At 46.3% G+C, this 21,637-nt stretch overlaps 1 protein-coding gene and 1 long non-coding RNA gene across 3 annotated transcripts in view; one reads left to right on the top strand and one right to left on the bottom strand.

Annotated features, from left to right (window-relative positions):
• The window catches only part of ABTB3 (ankyrin repeat and BTB domain containing 3), a 323,751-nt gene extending 318,059 nt beyond the window's left edge, over positions 1–5,692 (bottom strand). For both annotated transcript variants that reach the window (XM_027967688.3, XM_027967689.3), the window contains exon 1: positions 4,012–5,692. In XM_027967688.3, the coding sequence (XP_027823489.1) occupies positions 4,012–5,155 (1,144 nt within the window). In that variant the 5' untranslated portion in view covers positions 5,156–5,692. The remainder of the gene's footprint in view (positions 1–4,011) is intronic.
• Positions 5,693–5,820: 128 nt separating this feature from the next.
• LOC121819147 (uncharacterized) lies at positions 5,821–20,806 on the top strand. The gene is made up of 2 exons (XR_006059381.2): positions 5,821–5,884; positions 16,008–20,806. It is a non-coding gene; the product is annotated as an uncharacterized LOC121819147 (long non-coding RNA).
• The last annotated feature ends 831 nt before the right edge of the window (positions 20,807–21,637 follow it).

Raw genomic sequence — 21,637 nt, 5'->3', positions numbered from 1 at the left:
ACGACTGAGCGACTGAACTGAACTGAACTGAACTGATGGGTAAATTTTATATCTCAAAGATGCAATGGGCTAGTTATAATCATTCAACAAATAGTACCCAGGATTTACTGAGGGTTAGGTGCTGTGCTGAGTGATATGGAGAAAGATACAAAGATGACAAAGATACAGTCTCAACTGTTAGTGCCACAGTGCGATGGGGAGTCACTTAGAGCAAAGTCAGGGTCAAGATTCTCACAGGATGGGGAAAGGGCTGTGGAAGGCCTAGGTTTGGGGAAGAAAAAAGGGTTGCATCAAGGAAGGCCTCACAGAGATTCCAGAAAGACAGTTTTTGAACCAAGTCTTCAGGGATGAGTGGGAACTGGCCAGCTCCGATGGGGTTTAAGGTAAATGACTGCACAGAAAATGGTGTGGTGAAGCATTTCTGTCTGTCCTTTATTGAGCTTTAGCAAAATCAATCAAGCCAAATTTTAAACCCCCTACTGAAATGCAACCCTCACTGAGTTGTCTTATCTGTTTCCCCAGATACTCTAAACAGCTGAGAGTCAATGAAAAAAAAAAAAAAAACAAAAAAAAAAAACAAAAAACTAGCTTTGAAGAGTAAAACAGTCACCACAGAGTTCACACCCTAAGCTCACGAGTGTAATTCTTGAGAGCCAGCAAGCCCTCACTGAGAGCTAATTATCTTTTATTTTCTGAGTCAAGTCCCATGTGATCCATTTCCTGATTCTTCAGGTCATAGGTGCAAAAAAATTAGAAAGGAGACAGGTACAGAGATGGCAGTAAGAAGGGGCAACCAAGGTAGAAAGCCTTGAAAAGGTGATTCAAGGAATTCAGAATTCCACAGTTAGTTTCTGGATATCACTGTACAATATTATACAATAGCTTGCTCAACTCAACAGGCATCTAAGAAGCTGTGTACTAGGAGCTTAAATCTAGTTCTGCCCTGTACAGTTTGATAGGAACAAAAGGTGTATAAATTAAGATAGAAAGATTGTCAGGCTAAGAAGGGCCTCAGTCCAACTGCGTAATTAAGGGCAGCAAGGATGGACTGAAGGCAGGGAACTCATCTGTCACTAAAGCGCAAGACATTTATGTTTCCTGTGCCTCAACTTCCTCCTCTGTATAATGGGGATAATAGCAGTACCTTTCCAAACGAATGCTGAGGGTTAAATGGGTCAATATACAGAGTGCTATTGAATGCACGTTAGCTGTTATTAGCTTGTACCGCTACTTGCTCAGCACCTAGATTTAATAACTGCTCAATAAATATTGACGAACAAATGAATTCAGGAATGAATAAGTGATGCTACTGAGTTAAAGGGGGAGAAAGATTATGTACGGCATGGGCTCCTTAATAAGACTTGCAGATCAGAAAAAATGTCATGCAAAATAGTTGAAGAAACAGATTTGATGTTTAATGTATGTTTCAGGTACCTAAAAAATTAATTGCTCATTTCTTACTGCTTCCTTCCATTTTTAACAAGCCCAAGGAAAAGAAGTGAAGCGATCACAATGAAATCACAGTGTATCTCATATTATAAGATGGTGAAGGGGCCCTGAGACCTATGAGTTAAGCTCTGTGGTGTGGAATTGCTGCAATGGCAGCAAACCTCAACCACCACACACTCACCCTGCCCCAAACCAGCTCTGTGGTCTCCTCCTTCCTCAAATTATACTTACTCCAAAAAGGATAAACACAAACACTGTCTTTAAAAGATACTAAAGATCATAAAAGTAAAACCAACTTGAAAAAATATAGAGGCTGCTAACACAAACAGACAGAGCTACAAGAGGACTTGGGAGTGTATTACAGATGGAGGCCTTCATTATATAGAAGGGGAGACTGAGGCCCAGAGAAGCAAGGTGAGTTATGACCCACAGTCACAGCTTCAAGAGAATGGCCAACTCAGAGGCGAAGCAGGGTACCCAGATTCCCAAATGAAGTGAAAGTGCTGACGGCTCAGTTCTGTCCCACTCTTTGTGATCCGTGGGCTGTAGTCCACTGAAGCCTGGCAGGCTCCTCTGTCCATGGAATGCTCCAGGCAAGAATACTGGAATGGGTAGCCAGCCATTCCCTTCTCCAGGGGATCTTCCCTACCTAGGGATCCAACCCAGGTCTCCTGCGCTGCAGGCAGATTCTTTATGTCTGAACCACCAGGGAAGCCAAACTGAAGTCAAAGGGGAATGCTTTTCTTCCCAAAGGAAACAGGAGCGGGAGGAGATTCCAGTCGGAACAGCAGGTAAGGGTTGGGGGGCGGGGAGGTAAGAACGGGGGCGGGGGGCTCAAGCAGGCAGGAACTTTTTGTGGGGGGCAGGGTTTCAAACAGAAATTATCCAGTCCAAAGCTCCTGGGTTTTACAGGTGAATCCTTATTCTCCTCCAGAAGAAACGCACACAAAGACCAATGCCTTCTCCCAGGTGTTTCCATCTCATCAGGATTTCACAGGTATGGGTGGACCTGCATGGGAAGACTTACAGGTACCCTCCCTTTAGAGGTTTCGCTCTCCGACAGGCAGCAGAGGGGGGAGGGCTTTGGCGAAGATGCGGGAGGAGTCTTGATGAGCATTGGGGAGTTGCCAACCTGGCCCCACCACTCATGAGCGCGCGGGGGCACACACACGCGGGCGCGCGCACACACACACACACTTTTTGCTTCTTCCTTCCCCTCCCCCAACGATGACCAAAGCCAGATGAGGGGACTGACAACTGGAGATTCTGTTTCCAAAGGGCTTCTGCTGGAGCTGCTTGCTTCTGGGCACACCCACAGAAACACGCGCGAACGCGCGCACACAGACTCTCACAAATACGCACACACTCCCATGCACACACTTGGCACCCCCAGAGGCCGGGCCGCGCCCGCTGCATCTCTGCTTAGGCCCGGGGAAAAGGACAGGCAGCAACATGAATGAAATCTGCCCAGAAAGACTGCATTTCAGCACCAACCACGGAGCCTCCAGCCAAACCGCCGAATATGTAACAAAGTTTTATTTCGCTTTTGGAGTCTCCAGTTACACTTCTACCATTTCCTGTGGAAAATTGAAGCTTTGAAGTGTCTAGCTCCGGCTTTCGCAGACAGGCAGGACCGCCAGCTCGAGCTCTCGAAAACAAACGCCCCGGCCCCACCCCCTCCGCCACCAGAACTGCAGGTTCAAACCCACCCAGCTCCGGCCTTCAAAATAGGGGGTGAGGAAAGGAATGACAGAACCTGCTGGAAACCACCTCTTAAACTGGCAGTCTCCCCGGAACTCCGCCCCACTCCCATCCTGACGGGATCCCTTAAGCCAAGTGTGACAGCCGCAGCTCCCAGACAGCCAAAGGCGGCAAGAGCTGGGAGGTCTCCATCAGGGGGGTCGTCCATTGCGCAGCGCCCACCAGCTGTGAGCTCTGGCCTCAAAAACTGCCCCAGAAAAATTGCCCGTTCCACCCTCTCACCACGTACACCTTTCCCCAACTATTTCTAGGCCGAGTGAGCTCTCAGTCTGCCTTTACAGCCACGGGGCCTCTCCTTCACCAGCTCACCGACGGCGTCTCGAGGGCGCCGGGAAGCAAGCGGAATCGGGCTGCGGAGGGAGGAAAGCGTCTCCTCCCGAGTTCCAGGGAGCCAGACTCCTTCGCCCGCGTATTTGTCATCTTTAAGGTCAAAAACAAAAACCAAAAACCCCACAGGGCTCTGGCAGAAATATATACTAGCCGCAAATGATCGCCCCCCCAGAGTGGCGCTGTATTCTTCCTATAGCCTGCAGGGGGCAGCCGCAGCTCCACCCGGAATCGCGGGCGGAACCGCAAGCTCTCTAGCTTGGGACCATACCAGCCGCGTAGAGTACGCGCCGCGCATCCCGAAAGCAGGAGGCACTAGGTGGGGTTTCTGGCTGTCTTCAGATCGGCGGTCCCCTCAGAGGTTTAAGATAGCAGCGGGCGGCCGGAAGGACGCGGGAGGGGACCGAAGGGCCAACTTACGAGGAGAATTGGCCGCGTTGGATGGGAGGGGGCGGCACCCGCGCGGCCACTTACCACTGGCGTTCTTCCCGCAGATGAGGTGCTGGTAGGGCTGCAGCAGCCCCCAGATCTCGGAGTCGTTGTTGACTGTGTACTCCAGCGTCTCCACGGTGAACTTGGGCGCCTCGTGGAGCGCGTGGTGGTGGTGGTGGTGGTGGTTGGCGGCGGCTGCCTGTGGGGCTGGGGCGGCGGCAGCAGCAGCGACGGTCGGCGGGGCGCAACAGCTGCTGCCCCCGCTGGCGCTGCTGGCTGCGCTGCAGGCGCCGCCGCTCGCCGCTCCCCCTCCGGGGACCTCCCGCTCCTTATCCCCCGCGGGGGCTGCTCCGGGGCCCGAGCCTTGGCCTGGGCCGGAGCTGGAGCCCGGGCCTGGGCCGCTGCAGCTCCTGGGCAGCCCGGAGGCCACGACCCGCGCGTAGATGTCCCGGAATAGGCTCTCCATGCAGGCCGTCAGGTAGATGGCTGCGTGCTCGTGGATGCGTAGCGCCACGCGGCTGTCCACCATCCAGCGGTACACGCGGCCCACAGAGAAGGTGAGGCCGCAGCGCGCCGATTTGCCGCGGCCCAGGCGGTCGCCACCGGCACTGCTCATGTTGTAGAGGGACAGTGCGGCCAGCGCGGCCGCCGTGCAGTGCGCCGCCAGGCCCCAGGACAGCACGATCTCCATGGCGCTCTGGATCTCATACTTGGTGCACTTAGCGAAGCGCAGGCTCAGGCGCTGTGCCTCCTTGGCGATGCGTACCAGCGCCCGGCTCACCAGCGTCGACAGCTTGGCCAATGCGTCTTTAGGCAGGCCGCCGGGGGCCACCGGGCCTGCCCGGGGATCCCGTGAGCGCAGGAGCAACGCCTCCAGCTCCTGGAGGGTCCAGGGGACCTCGTCGAGGTCCGGCAGCAGCCGCGAGCAGTGCTGGCCGGCACAGTCCAGCCCCTCGGAGTCTTCCACCAGGGCAGTGTTGACAGTGTCAAAGCTGTTGTGCCGGCTGTGCATGGAGTCAGTTAGAGGCGGCCAGCAGCTCCCGCCATACGGGGACGCCGGGTGCGAGTCGGAACAGCACAGGGACAAGTTGGAGGAGCGCACTGAGTCCGCCGCGCCACCATAACCCGAGTCCAGTGTTAGATCCTCCAGCGTCCGCACCACCGGCTTCTTACCTCTCCTGGCCATCGCTGCGCCACTTCATGCCGCCGGGGAGCCGAGGGGAAGGAGCAGCGAGGAGCAGCGGGCGCCGGGGCGCGGGAAGAGCCGAGTCAGCGCCGCCTCGGCTCACTTTTCCACCAGCCGCCGCTACCAAGTGTGACTACTTTCGGATGCCTCCCCGAGCCGTCGCCGCTGGAATCCACAGGGCACACCAGGGAGTCATCTTCCAGAGCCCAGGCCGGATCTGGGGCGCGCTAAGGAGCGAGCCAGGCCGGGGGAGAAGCTCACGCCGGACTCGCCCCTTTCTTCCAAAATAAAAAGTGTCTGATCCACTCCCTACTGGGCCGGGCTGGGCGCAGAAGCCGCTGGACGCCGGCCTCGGTGTTCGTAGGACGGAAATTTACTCAGATGCCGCCGCGGCAGCAGCTCCGCCGGCAGCTGGCTCTTGGCTCTCGGCTCCCCGGTTCCCGGTTCCCGGGCCGGGGTTCACTCCGTGTTCGCCCGCCCGGCACTGAAGAGCAGCAGCGACCGCGGCGGCTGCAAACCCTGCCGAACCCCGCAAGCCCTGGGCAGCTAGCGGGGCGGGCGTATGTAAAGCAGGGCCGGCGGAGAGCCAATGGGATTGGAGGATGCTAATTATCTTTAAATAAATAAATAAATATTTTCCTCAGCTCCACGCAGCCCCGCCCCTCAAACACGCCCCCGACCTGGGACCGAGGCTGCAGGAAGTGGTGAGCTGCGGCCTGAGAACTAGAGGTGGGTGTGTGTTGGGGGCAGTGGGAGCTTAGAATCGCTGATGATTATTAGAAAAGCAGGATGATTATCCCTGCTGTCCCTGCCCTTCAGGCTTCGGCTTTGATACCAGACCTGGAGAAGGGTAGGTTGGGTAGGTTGGACAGGTGACCCACCCACCCACCGAGTTGTGCTCCCCCCAGCGGTTCACAATGTGTCTGCTTGGGGTCGCTTTCTGCCCTAGCGTTTCAGATTTCACTTTCCTTTTTCTTTCTCTAGTACACAAAGTATGTTTTTTCTTCCTCTCCTGACTCCCCCGACCTTCGGGTCCCCAAAACAATTAATGCTGCCCTCTTTCAGACCCAGTTTGCCAGAGTGGAGATAAGAAACCAGACAAGCAGAGGGATAAGGAACGGACAGGGCTGGAAAGCTGTCTCTGGACACTAGCCGACAGCCACCAGGGCTCGTGAACTACATTCCTTTAGTAGCCAGGAGGACCCTGAGTCGATCCTTCAAGTGCCTGGGGGGGTGGACTGGAGGGAGGGCTTGCTGTGGTTTACTCGCTAAGCCCTGTCGGACTCTTTGCGACCCCATGACTGTAGCCCGCCAGGCTCCTCTGTTCACCGGATTTTCCAGGCAAGAATACTGGAGTGGGTTGCCATTCCCTTCTCCAGAGGATCTTCCTAACCCAAGGACAGAACCTGCATCTCCTGCTTGGCAGGCAAATTCTTTACCACTGAGCCACCTGTGAAGTCTCACTTTGACATTCTGGTGGGTATAGTTCCAGACAGCTCAAGAGTTTTTCTTTTTTGACTAAAGAATGATCTATATGCATGTCTTAATTGCATTTATGTCCAATAGCATTGTCCTGTTAATTGTCCCCATCCACCAGGGCAGAAACCAAATCTTATTCACCTGGGGATCACCAGTCCCACTGTCTCTGCCAGGGGGTAGGGGACTCTCCTGCTCTGGCTTCCTCTGAGTTTCTAGCTTAAAAATGCCCTTCTAGGGAAGGTAGCCCAGATCCTTCATGTTACAAAACAAAATTCAACTAAGTAAAATTTAAAGCTCTTATTGGCTTTATTCAACCGTTTGCAAATCTGGCAGTTTCGCATGTAGCAGATGGAAAGGAGCTTGGAGGAGCTATATGAAATGAAAGACTTACATAGACAGAATGGAGAGGGAACGAGGAAGTTACACCAGGCGAAAGAGATGGTTGGTTATTGCTAGACTGCTTTCCTCTCGGGGATGGCAGGGGGTCTAGAAGGTAGATTACCTAACTATTGCTGCTCAAGTGATTCCTGATTGACTACTTTAAGATTCCATTTCTGGAAGAGCCAGGTGGAGCTTAGCATGTGCTAAGTCGCTTCAGTTGTGTCTGACTCTTCGCCACCCTATGGACGGTAGCCCACCAGGCCCTCTGTCCATGGGATACTCTAGGCAAGAATACTGGAGTGGGTTGCTGTGCCCTCCTCCAGGGGATCTTCCCAACCCAGGAACTGAACCTGTGTCTCTTATGTCTACATGCATTGGAAGGTGGGTTTTTTTGTTGTTGTTGTTTGTTTGTTTGTTTTTACCACTAGTGCCATCTGGGATTCCATTTGGGGCCTGGTGTCTTTTTAACACTCAGTACTGTCTTGGGTGTTTCAACACCTCTGCCACTTCTGAGGCTGTTGATTTCTGGGCCCTTGTAATACTAGGTTGCCGCAGTCTGGTTACTGGTTAGATTCCACACTGAACTACAGATTCCCCATGCACAGGCTTGACACAGAGGAGGCAATCAGTAAATATTTGTTGTACACTGGTGAAGAAAGGATATGCTTTTGAACTGCTGGTTCAATTATGGATTTCCCCAGATAACCCAGTTGATTGTCTGATGTCTCTCATCTCTGTCAGTCCAAATCCACCATTACTCATCCCTTCACCCTAATAAACGACACTTCACCCTAATACCTTGTAGCTACCATCCTAATGTCTATGCCCATCACCTCTTTCTGTTGACTATTACGATATTCTACCAACTGGTCTCCTCTCTCCTGCCTCTTCTTCACCAAACCATCAAGTCCAAGAATCTTCCAAAATCCCAGTTCTCATCTTCTCATTCCTATCTTGTAGTAAATTCAAAGGCTCTCATTTGCCTTGCAGATAAATAAAGTTTTTCTTGGTTAGCTGGCCTTCAGGGATCTCATTCTGTTCCCAGACTATTTCCATAATATTCCAAACCTTTTAAAAGAGATTGTGACAGTAACTTTATGTGTCAGCTTGAGTGAGCCACAGGTGCCTAGATTAAACATTGTTCTGGGTGTTTCTTTGAGAATGTTTCCAGGTGGGATTAGCATTTGAACTGATGGACTTAGGAAACTGCTCTCCCCACTGGGGTGGTGGTTGTTCAGTCACTCAGTCGTGTCCATCTCTTTGTGATCCCATGGACTGCAGCACGCTAGACTTCCCTGCCCTTCAACCATTGTGGCTGAAGATCATCCAGTCTGCAAAGGGACTGAGTAAAACAAAAGGTAGAAAAAGGAAGAATTCATTACTCCCCAACCTCCACCTCACTGAGCTGGGACATCTCATCTCCTTCAGCCCTTAGGCTGGGATTTACATCACCTGCTCCCCTGGTTCTCAGGTCTTTGGACTTGGACTGAATTATACCAGCAGCTTTCTTGGGCCTCCAAGCTTGCAAACGTTAAATCATGAGACTTCTCATTCTGCACAATTACATGAACCAATTCCTCATAATAGAGCTTTCCCTATATGTATTTTTTCACATACCATTGACTACAAGGATACACAGTCTTCAATGATCTGAAAATTGCTTTGTCCTCTAGGCTCTCTGTCATCACCCTAGCCTTCTGAAAACGTATTCAGTCACATAGACACATGATGCACTCACACACCCACACAGATATCTGCACACACATGAACATACAGACACAAAGACACACATACACATACACACACACCTTTATTCTAACCATACTGAAATCACTTGCTGATTTTCCAAGTTAACATGTTGTCCCTTGCATCTGATACGTCTTTGCAGAGGTTCTTTCCTTTGCTCACTCTGCTCAAGGACACTTGTCTTCCTCTTCTGCATCTGGCAAGCCTCATCCTCTAAAATTCAGCTCCAAGAGTACCACCACAGCAAAGTTTTTCCTGATGCTGCCTCCTGTCTACCCAGCCCTGACTTAGGAAGATGCCTCCATCACTGATGTTTGGGATTGATTCTCAGAGCCCTTTCTCTTCTCCTCTGCATGTTTCCCTGGTGGTCTCATCACTTGTATGCCTTTAATTTCCACCTATGTGCAGATACTGCTTGGAGAAGGCAATGGCACCCCACTCCAGTACTCTTGCCTGGGAGATCCCATGGACAGAGGAGCCTGGAAGGCTGCAGTCCATGGGGTCACTGAGGGTTGGACACGACTGAGTGACTTCACTTTCACTTTTCACTTTCCTGCATTGGAGAAGGAAATGGCAACCTACTCCAGTGTTCTTGCCTGGAGAATCCCAGGGACGGGGGAGCCTGGTGGGCTGCTGTCTCTGGGGTCACACAGAGTCAGACATGACTGAAGCGACTTAGCAGCAGCAGCAGCAGCAGATACTGCTTGAGTGATGACCACTCAGAATGTAGGCAGCAAGAACCCAAGAAGAGCTCATGTACAGGGAAGAAAAGAGATGGAAACAATAGGCTTCACATTTTTTTTTTTCCCTATGGCACCAGGTCAACTTGGGTTCCATTAATGCCTGTGCCAATTTTCCAATCAGGTACCCTGAATCCACTCATCAATTTATTTTATTCTGTCTTGCCTTGCCTGTGGAATGCACAAATAATCACACCCATCTTTTGGGGCTACTGGGGCTTAAATGAGATTTCTCCATACATAGCATTTAGCACAGTGTTCCACACATGATAATTACCCTATGTTCAATGTTATTACCTTCTTCATTTCCCTACTGTTCTGCAATAAACACATTACTTATAGAGTAAAAAAAAATGACAAATGTTACATATAAAATCCAAATGATGCTTCAAGGCTGGGCTGAAATGTCACCTTGTCTAGGAGGCTTAGCCATATCTTAGTGAAACTACTGCTGCCTGTTACACTGTAGATACGCATATGCCTCCTCTCACCTTCCAGAAGACACTCCTTGAAAGCTGGGATTTGCCCCCAACATGATTCAGTACTAATGAGCATGTTCCTTGTTATTATGTATAAACCAAAGCATACGTCTATTTAGTTTACTGGAATAGATCATTAATGATAATGTTAAGTACTGAGGGCACACCACCCCAAGCACTGAGAAAAATAAGCATAGCAACCAAATGTCCAGTATTAGTCCCATACTATCAGAAAATTCAGCATCTGCAAAAAAAATGTCTAAAGAAAGTTCAAATCTTCCCAAATTCCATCTCACAGAAATCAACACTAATGACTTGTGTTTCCTTCATATCTTTCTATTTTTTCCTCATCTTTTGCTTTTAACAGATATATTTTGACAGAGTTGGAATTGTTCTATAAGTAATTTTGCATTTTGATTTTTTCCTTAAGAAATTTCCACCAGCTTGATATTATAATCATTTCCCCATGCTAGTAAATATTCATCCAAAAGATTCTTTTTTGTGTGACTACAAAATATTCCAACCTATGTTTATACCTTAGCTGGTGGGTTGATTCCCCCATTTGGTTTTCTGTTTTCTAACTGGGGTAAGTAATGCAGGGATGAACCTCTTTGTACATAAATAACTCTTCATCAAAGCTAGAAGTGTTATTGATATCTATGTTATCCTTGGAGAAATGCAGATCAACAATAAACATACATTAAAGATTTTTTAGGGACTTCCCTGGTGGTCCAGTGGCTAAGAGTCCATGCTGCCAATATAGGGGGTGCATGTTGATTCCCTGGTTCAAGGAACTAGATTCCTCACACCGCTCTTAACGATTGATACGCTGCAGCTAAAAAAGATCCCACATGCTGCAACTAAGACCCTCCCAGCACAGGCGAATAAATAAATATCTTCAAAAACTCAGAAATTAAATTACTGGGGTTATTTTGCCTGTCAATCTAGCAAAGAATTATAAAGTCAGTCATGATGAATGGGTGTCATGATGGGACCTAAACTGGGGCAATATTTTGGGAGGACAGTTTGTCGAGATGTATCAAAAGCCACTGTGTACTCCCTGTGGTTTCTCAGAAATCATATCTTCTGATATTATCTAAGGTGATTCTTGTGAATTTTTCAAAAATATACACGATGTTCTTTGTAATGCTGTTTTAACAGAGGACTTTGGGAAACAACCTAAATGTCTTTCAATAGGGCCTGATGAAATAGTTATATTAATTCAGATAAAGAAATATTTAGAGGTCTCAAAGAATAATGATGATCTTTATTTCCATAGTATATTGGAGAATGAAGAAATTTTTGAAACTAGGTTTTAGAATTGCATATTTAATATGATCCCATTTATATAAAATATTTTATAAAGAGCTAAATATGTATATAAATATGTAAACTTGCCTGAAAGGATGGAAATAATAGCTATAACTAGTTTATTGGATTTCTGAAGATTTTTTTTAAAGGAGTTTTATTGATTCTAGTTCCATTCCTGGTGTTTCCTTCTTTTGTTTTGTGATGTTTTAAAAAGTTTCTGTTTTTACTTCTGAAGTTTCTACAATAAACAGGTATCATTTTACCAAAGCCAGAAAGCTATTTTCCAAAGAAAATTAAATAATTTTCTGCCCATTATTCTGAAGCCTACCTGTCAATCAAAGTATTAGTATAATCTTTCATTCTTCAGCATTCTGGAAACCAAGCAGCAAGCATAGCAACCAACCCAACAACCATAATGTGAACCAGCCTCATTCAGCTGGGGTCGCACGTGTTGAGAGCTTTATCACATGCTTTCTACGCATCTCCTGGGTAGGAACAAACAAGGCCACTTGGTTTGGAAGCCTGGCTTCATTGCTTTCTACCCATGTAATCTTGAACAAGTTCCTTAGCCTCTCTGTGCCTCACCAGGTCTCTGTTCTTTGTCTTTAATTGGGGATAATAACAATACCTCGGTAGGTTGACTGTGAGGACTAAATGAGTTCATTAGACCACTGTCTGGCCCACACTGTAATCGGTTAGGCACAGTGCTTGTCACTGGGGGCAATAGGGACTCAGCTTTCCTTCTGGGTACTGCCCTTGTTGAGCTTCTAGTTGAAACAGAGACACTAATAAGAGCTGCAAGTGCAGTGAATTTCCAGATAGGGGAAGTTCAAGAATTACACACATGAACTAACAGATTGTGTATGTTTCACTGCACTATTTCTGAGTGAGTCCCTGGCAAACATCAGCTATTTCCTGGGTACATAGTCAATGTGTATAAAGCTCAGCAATGATCCCTTTGCTGTGTGTGTCTTTGTGAGTGGAAGACTCTATCATTAGGTAGAAGGCTATTGATGCTGCTGCTGCTGCTGCTAAGTCGCTCCAGTCGTGTCTGACTCTGTGCGACCCCGGAGACGGCAGCCCGCCAGGCTCCCCCATCCCTGGGATTCTCCATGTTGATGAGTCCACTCCAGTTTCAATCTGCTCCACATCAGTGTGAAGTGAAAGTCACTCAGTTGTGTCTGACTCTTTGTGACCGCATAGACTAAGTCCATGGAATTCTCCAGGCCAGAACACTGGAGTGGGTAGCCTTTCCCTTCTCCAGAGGATCTTCTCAACCCAGGGATCAAACCCAGGTCTCCCACATTGCAGGTGGATTCCTTGCAGCTGAGCCACACGGGAAGCTCTACATCAGAAAGGGACATATATGCCTACTTCTTCTGAATTTTCTCCTGAAAGAAAGAATCACAGTCAACATAATGGCTTGCTCATTTGTCGAGTGGGAATAGGTCACACAATACAAGGAACTTTAAAGAAGTGACTTTTCAGCAAGAGCTGTAGATGCACCTGTTAATATGTGGCAGCTCTGAGAGCAGATCTCAGTGCAATCATGGCCCTATCAGCAGTGATTCTTCATGTCTTAGGGTCATGCAGCCTTTGACAAATGGGTAGAGCTGCATGCATGTGGATACACATTATATATATTCAATTGATATACTATATCTGGGGATCACTGATCTCAAGATTCCACCTGTAGTTGTCAGAATTGTACATGAATATGATAATCATTACAAACCCTAACACTTTCTGAGAATGTACTTTGTGCCAGACAACCGTTTTAAGCATTTTACATGTACCTACCCCATCAGCATCCCCACTTTATTGATGAGAAAACTGAGGTGCAAAGAAGCTGAGCAATTTGCCCAAAGTTGAAGGGCTGTAAAATATGGATACAGAATTTTAACCCAGACATTACAACTCCAAAGTCCACTTTCTGAATCAGTACCACAGGACTGTGTGTGCCAGGGGAGAACTGAGGAAGGGGGCCCTAACCCAAGGTGGGTGGTCAGAGATGGCTTTCTGGAAAAGACTTGGATGGTCAGACTTCAAGGATGAGTAGGAACTTACGAAGTAGGGAAAATATCCCCTCAAAGCAGAAACAGCACATACAAGGGTAAGGGGTCAAAGCAGAACTGAGTTGTTTGGAGGAACTGGCAGAAGGTCATCGCTGCCTAGCTGAGAAGTAGAGGAAAGAATTTGTAAGATGAGGTGGAAGACGGAGGCACCCACCAGTATAAAGGCCCAGAGGGCATTTTGAGGAGTTTGGACTTAATTCTGAAATAGTTTAAGACCATGGTTGGCCAATATGCCTTGCCTCCCTGAAATAAAAATATTAGTAGATCTATAAGATTAACTATGAAAAGGAAAGAAGGGCCACAATCATTCAGAAACAACTTGCCCTATCCTCATCAGAGCCCAGAGATTTTATAAAGAGCTGTAAATGGCATTCCCAAGCCAAAGGTCTTCCCTTTTCCCAGCCCCATAAACCTCTCTCTGTTCTTCCTTAGGAGTCAGGTGACATTGTTGTGTAAGCGGGGTAAAGTTTGCATATCAGAGTTAGTCTGTCCTGTGAACAAAGCCCAGTTGCAGCCCTATCTGTGATTGTTCTTGACTTCCAGCTGCAAAACTGGGAGATAATGCTTATGTCAAATTTTCAGGTATGTAATGTGCTTGGCTTATCTAGTTTAGAGCAACTGGTCACTCATCACTGAGAACAGGAAAAGAAAATACATAAACAATCCTGTATCAGTCAGGGTATGCTAGGTAATGCTTCAATAACAAACAATAACCAAATTTCAACAGCCTAAAGCAGCAAAGCTTTCTTTCTTGCTTAGGTCCAATGTGCAGTGTGGGTTGACAGGTTAACTACACTACTTATAGTGTTCACTTAGGGGCCCAGGCTCTGGGAAGCACCATCACTGCACATGCTTTCAAAATTTATGAGGCAGGAAAAGGATTGAGAACATAAGAACAACACTCTGACTTTTAAAGTTTTCACCTGGAAGTTACACACTCATACTTCACTGGCTAATGCCATCCATACAACTGTATCTAACTTAAAAGAACTTCAAAGCATAATCTCACATGAACCCAGAAAGGGAACTGGAATATTTGTGAGCAATCATAATGGCTACCATGAATGTAGCTTCTGCTTCTCTAGGAGTGTTATTCCATAGGAGGACAGTTTATTTAACTGATAGATTCTGGAGGAGCTGTTCTCTCCAAGTTCATTATTTGCAAGCAGTCTGTTCAGTTAGCTAGTCAAGGCTATGGTTTTTCCAGTGGTCATGTATGGATGTGAGTTGGACTGTGAAGAAGGCTGAGCACCGAAGAATTGATGCTTTTGAACTGTGGTGTTGGAGAAGACTCCTGAGAGTCCCTTGGACTGCAAGGAGATCCAACCAGTCCATTCTAAAAGAGATCAGCCCTGGGATTTCTTTGGAAAGAATGAGGCTAAAGCTGAAACTCCAATACTTTGGCCACCTCATGCGAAGAGTTGACGCATTGGAAAAGACTCTGATGCTAGGAGGGATTGGGGGCAGGAGAAGAAGGGGACGACCGAGGATGAGATGGCTGGATGGCATCACTGACTCGATGGATGTGAGTCTGAGTGAACTCCGAGAGTTGGTGATGGACAGGGAGGTCTGGCGTGCTGCGATTCATGAGGTTGCAAAGAGTCAGACACACCTTAGCGACTGAACTGAACTGAACTGGTCAGTTAAAATCTGAGGATGTTGGTGACAAGCCCTGAGAGAGCAGTAAGAGAACAGAAAACAGTTGCTTGAGTTTCTGGACCCTCTGATGTGAGGGTTAAATGAGATGACAGATGAAAACTTCTCCAGAACACTTTCTACCACCCAACCCCCTGGACTCTCAAGGCTTAGCCAAAACTTCCTTGGGGAAGACTTAAGGGACCACCAGTACCCCTAGGCTAGGTTAAGGTCCCCCATTATCAGCTCTTATACAACATATACATCTCTGTCAGAGCGTGTACCCTAATTTTCATTTGCTTAATGTCTTTCATCCCAGCTAGACAATATGATCCAAGAGTGTGTGGACCTATTTGTCTTGCTGACTCTGTAAACCATATCACCTAGCACACAGTGTACCCAAGAAATGCTTGTTGGATTGGTTGGATAGGTGTCTTAGCACAGAATCTGCCCCTCAAATGATACTACCATTATTGTTATTTTCCACCTGTAAGTCTCCATCTCCTCACCAGATTATCTGATAGAATATCACTAGGCAGTGACTCTGTGAAAAAAATGAAGTGAAAAAGCCCTTCTCCTCAGTGGCTTTTTGGTGCATTAATTGTTGTTGTTCAGTTCTTAAGTCTTATCCAACTCTCTGCAACCCCATGGACTACAGCACACCAGGCTCCCCTGTCCTTCACCATCTCCTGGAGTTTGCTCAAACTCATGACCATTGAGTTGGTGATGCTATCCAGCCATCTCACCTTCTATCACCCCCATTCTCTTCCTGCCCTCAATCTTTCACAGCATCAGGGTCTTTTCCAGCATCATTAAAGTCTTCTACTAAAATGTAAACTCCCCAAGGAAAGGATCACTGCAATATCCCCAGCACTTGCTAGGCACTCAATACAATGCTTGTTGATTGAATGAACGAATGGGTGGAAATTATACTATAATTCAAGCTAAGCATGTGGAAGAAGGAATTAAAATTCATTCCCCTTTCTTCTATGTCTTCTCTTTTTAGATTCCACATCAATGAGCCAATGAGGATTACTAGTGGGATCCAAGGCCCGGAATCAATCAAGTATTTCTTGAGTAATTCTATCTTCCTCCTTGTGGAATCCTAAAAATGGACAGATACAGTGCCTGTCCATTAGGAAATTCTGCTCTAAGTGGGGAGTCTAGCCAGGAAACAAAAATACTGTAGGGGTTTCAATCCGAAGGAATCTAATGCACGTTCCAGAGGGAATGGGAGAGCTAAGGCACTGAATGGGACAGAAAGGAGACGAGAGAGGAAGTAGCAGCAGCAAGAAGCCTGTGCTATGTCCAGGACGGAGGGACAGAGAAAAGATGATGATGTCAGAGCCCTGAAGCCAAGCCATGTGACAAGATCTAGAGTCACAGCGGAGGCTGAGCAGGAGAGGTAGCTCCATGTTGGGAGGGGCAGCCCAGCAGGATCTGGGCTCATGAATGAGACACAGCTGCTGCCAGGAACACCACCTGTAGCAGGCAGAGAGGGGCAGAAAAACCCTGGACTCGCCCCTCCTCCTGCCTCCATCTTCTGCCAGTGCCTCCCATTGGCCAAACCCATTAAGAAGCTGGAAGGTAAGGGAATTTGGGAAAGGTAGTTCTCGTGATACAAAATAGATGGGTATAAGCACAAACAAGCCAAGGACCAGCTCAGGAAGGTACAGTGATATTTCAAGATGTATATTTACTATGGCATGTCCCTAAGTAATACTGCAGACTTTCAGAGGAGGAAGCTTTGATTCTGTCCCTTCTTCCTTCCCACTATTCTTACTCTGGTAAAATTATTCATCAACTCCTGTTGAAACTGTTCCCCAAAGTCCCTCACTTGGTCTGCCCAGTGACAGTCTCATTTTCTCATGCAGAAAACTCTGTTGCCTGGGTCATTTTTCAGAAGCAGCTCCCATCAGCATCAGAAAGGAGTGCTGTTCTCTGTCCAGTCATATTAGCTGCCATCTTGCTTGATTACCTCCCCCCTCATTCCCAGAAAATGAGTTATGGTTTCTTTTCTTTTTTTTTTTTTTTAAGAGACACAGATGTATAGAACAGTCTTTTGGACTCTGTGGGAGAGGAAGAGGGTGTGATGATTTGGGAGTTACGGTTTCTTAAATACACTGTCTTTACTCACGTTCTTCCCTCTGTAGTGACTGTGCCAACAGCCCCTACTGTACTCCTATGGATCCTTCAAAGCCTTCTCAAATGGCACCACCTTAGTAAGAACATTCTTCCTATCTTCCTGCCCTATAAAACAAGCCTCTTTCTTTGGTTTTGCTTCTTTAAAGCATTGACTATGTAACTCCATTACAGCCCTTATCAATAATTATTAGCTAATCTTAACATCACTGTCAGCAGCTATAGCAGCCTCTTGTTCTTTTCTCTCTGCAACAGTAGTTGAGAGTGTAGATTTGAGTGAAAGAAGCTAGACAAAGACATATACTGCAGGGTATGTGGAATCTAAAAAATACTCCAGTGAATAAAACAAAAAAGAAGTAGACGCACAGATACAGAGAACGAACTAGCGATTACCAGTGGGCAGAGGGAACCGGGGAGGGCCAAGATAGGGGTAGGGAAAATAAAAGGGTTATTATGGGGTTATATGAAATCATGTGGACGGATCTTTTGAAAATGGTAAAGAATCTTTCATTCAGTAAAAAAGAAGTGTGGACTTGTGGTCATAAAGACCCATGTTTGAATACAAGTGACCGGCTTTTAGTAAGTTTTTCATCTGTGTGTGTGTGTGTGTGTGTGTGTGTGTGCACGTGTGCGTGCACCCGCGCGTGTCCTCAGTGGCTTCAGTCATGTCCGACTCTTTGTGACCCTGTGGACTATATAGCCTGCCAGGCCCCTCTGTCCATGGCATTCTATAGGCAAGGATATTGGAGTGGGTAGCCACTCCTCCAGGGGATCTTCCTGACTCAGGGGTGGAACCTGAGTCTCCTGCTTTGCAGGAAGATTCTTTACCCATTAGGCCACATTAGAAGCCCCTTTTCATCTCTGAATTTCTATTTTTTTTAATGTAAGCAAAATCATAATACCTCAGAATTTCATAGCATTTTTAGCAACGTGAGGCAATGCACACTTAACACAGCCTGACATGTGAGGAGGCTCCAGTCAGTCAGTTCAGTTCAGTTCAGTCGTGTCCGACTCTTTGTGACCCCATAAGCCTCAGCTCGCCAGGCCTCCCTGTCCATCACCAACTCCCAGAGTTTACCCAAACTCATAAATACCAACTAATCCTAATCGTTTAACAAAAAAAAATTGAGATCATATTGTATATACTGATTTGTAAACTACTTTTTTTCCTTAAAATATATCATTTTCCTGTCCTTATATATTTTCTTACATTTTTCCAGCTTTTCATTTTGAAAAATTTCATACAGACAGAAAGGTTGATCGATAAAAACAACCACTCTATCTACCCTTCACCCAGATTCACCATTGCTTTCTCTCTCTGTGAGATATTTATAAATATATATGATCTCTGTGTGTGTGTGTGTGTGTGTGTGTGTGTGTGGTGGTATGTTCTTTTTTCTGGAACCATTTGACAGTAAGCTGTAAACATCAGTTCACTTTGGCATGTATTCTACATTTTCCCACAAAGCACTGTGGGAACTTTATCACACTCAAGAAACAGCACCGACACAATAACATTATCTAAGTCATGTTTCAATTGTTCCCAAATGCCCTTTTAGTGGTTCTTTATGTCATTTGATGACTACATAGAATTCTACTAAATGGATGTCCGATAATGTGTTCAATGAACGTATTGTTGGATGTTTAGGTTCTTTTCAGTATTGCACAATTATACAGAGCTCTGAAAAAAGTCTTTCCAGTTGTTTTATTTATAGATTTGACTTATTTCCTTGGGGAAAATTCCTACCATGGACTTTGGCCCAAGGCAATGTAGCATTCTAATTCCTTAATGCATGAGGCTAAATTGCCCTCTAAGAAGATTGTGCCAAATTTATACCCCCTAGCAGTGTACAAGAGTGCCTGTCTCCAGTCCTTTGATACCACTGGCTATTATCATTTTTATATTTATCAATTTTATAAGAGAAGTAATAGCAACCAACCTTTATGTACCACTCTTGATGTACCAGGCACTATTCCAACTGGATGATATGAACTTGCCTCCCACTTAAGTGAAGTTAAGTCGCTCAGTCGTGCCCGACTCTTTGCGACCCCATGGATAGTAGCCTGCACCAAACTCCTCCGTCCATGGGATTTTCAAGGCAAGAGTACTGGAGTGGGTTGCCACTTCCTTCTCCAGGGAATCTTCCTAATCCAGGGATCGAACCCAGGTGTCTCACATTGTAGACAGGCCCTTTACCGTCTGAGCCACCAGGCCTCCCACTTAAATAACCCTATTACCTTCATTTTATAGAGGAGAAAAATGAGGCAGCAACCCAGCCAGCCTGAATCCAGAGACTGTGCCGTTATTGACTTTATGCTACTACCTTTCAATATAGAGTCTAACATTTACTTAATCACCCTAAAATTTGATTTTCTTCACTTATTTTTCTTTTATACTTTTGCTCACAAGAATTCCCTGTTTATGTCATTTCCTTTTTTTGGAGGGGGGAATGGGGCATCCTAAGATGTTTGTCTTTTTCCTAATGACTTTTAGAAACTACTTATAGAGTAAAAATACTAAATCTTTCTCTGTCATATACACTGCAGGTAATTTTCCATGGCTTGCTCTTTTGCCCCTTTGTAGTTATTTATTTATTAGTTTAACATAAGGTTTTAATTTTCTCATAGTTAAGATTGTCAGCTCTTTTAATATTGGTAACTCTGCCATCCTCTCAAGAGGATAAGTATTATCCTATCTTATACCTTCACATTTCAATTTCATATCTTCAATCCATCCCATTTCTCCATGTCTTCGCCAACACTGGCACCACCTTATTTATAAACCATACCCCAAATGCCTACCATGGATAGAAATGGGACATGGTTTGCTGAGAGGTTGGTCCCTGGACATCTCCTACTTCATTAAATCTGGAAATGTCTCATGCGATCCCAAGAAGCAATGCACCAAAGACAAAATGGGATTGCCATTTCAATGTTTCATAAATGAGGTACCTTCCTCCCCTACCACTGCCCGGCCTGTGTTTCACCTAAAATATGAAACACTTGACACGTTAGGCAATTAAGACAAAAGTCCTGCTTCCACAGGCTTTTCTGAGGCAGGCTATTGTGTGCAGAGCGGTGGCAGTCGAGAGGAAACCATGCCAAGAATTCATTTCAATTTGAAAGACCTTTTCAGGGCTTTATTTGTTCCAAGAGTTCTTTAAACATTTTAAATACAGTCCGATGAAGTGTTTCAGGAACGGTTTCAATACCGATTATGTCTCCTCTCCTCTTGAGGACAATGCTTTGCTTCAATACGCATTACGGTTTTCAGCAAAGCTTTGATTTTGACGTTAGCCAATCCCATTCTTTCTCGCCTTTGCTCTTTGTCCAAATATTGTGGCTGAAACCATTACTCACAAAATGAAACAATTAGTAAATTTCCAAATACACTTCAGGAGAAATACAGCAGCCCCATTGCCCGAGTAACAATTTGGTGCTTGCAGTGCCTTACAACACAGTGGATAATCAGTCAATGTTTGCTAAGTAAATTAGTGAAAGTGCACATGGGGTCCAGGAAAAGAATAGCTATTAAGTCTGTAATGAACAAAGGGTGGCATACTCTGAAAATTTTGCAGGGGAGCTTAAGCCTTTAAAATTGCAACTTTAATTCATTTACTCATTTAGCTATTAAGAAAATTTTCCAATGTGTGTTCCATAAAACATTAGCTCTATGAAATGCAGAGCAAAAAAAAAAAAAAAAAAAGGAGTTTAAAAGTTAGAGACCCATGCTCTACCTCTTAGAGATTGGTGGTGCACATTTGCATATTAAAGGCTCTATCTATTCCCTCAGCATAGAAACACATCTAAATTAATTTAAACTCCATAAGGGCAGAAGTCAGGTCTGTTGTGCCCATTTATGTGTCCCAAGAGTGTCACATACTGCTGTTAAGATATTTATTGAACTCTTGGTCTCCTGCTGATAAAGAATTACCCCCCAAACTTAGTGGTTTAAAACAAGAGTTATCATCTCACAGTTGTGGGTCAGGAACCCAGGCACAGTTGAAATGGGTCCTCAGCTCAGGGTCTTCCAGGCTGCAATCAAGGCGTTGAGTGGGCTGCAGTCACCTCATGTCTCATTTGCTGCTGCTGCTGCTAAGTCGCTTCAGTCGTGTCCGACCCTGTGCAACCCCATAGACGGCAGCCCACCAGGCTCCCCTGTCCCTGGGATTCTCTAGGCAAGAACACTGGAGTGGGTTGCCATTGCCTTCTCCAATGCATGAAAGTGAAAAGTGAAAGTGAAGTCGCTCAGTCATGCCCGACTCTTGGCGAGAGGCTTAGTCTCAGGCTTCTCCATCCATGGGATTTTCCAGGCAAGAGTACTGGAGTGGGATGCCATTGCCTTCTTTGAGTCTCACTTGGGGAGGACCCAATTTCAAGATTAGTTATAGCTGTTGGAAGCCTGCAGGTCCTCACTGGCTATTGGCTGGAGGCTTCTGTTCTTTGCTCACAACATGACAGCTGGCTTCTCTCGGAGCAAAAGATCAAGGGAAG

This window comes from Ovis aries, chromosome 3 (assembly GCF_016772045.2).
Source record: "Ovis aries strain OAR_USU_Benz2616 breed Rambouillet chromosome 3, ARS-UI_Ramb_v3.0, whole genome shotgun sequence".
NCBI classification, from domain to species: Eukaryota; Metazoa; Chordata; class Mammalia; order Artiodactyla; family Bovidae; genus Ovis; species Ovis aries.
This window is presented reverse-complemented; position numbering and strand designations above follow the sequence as displayed.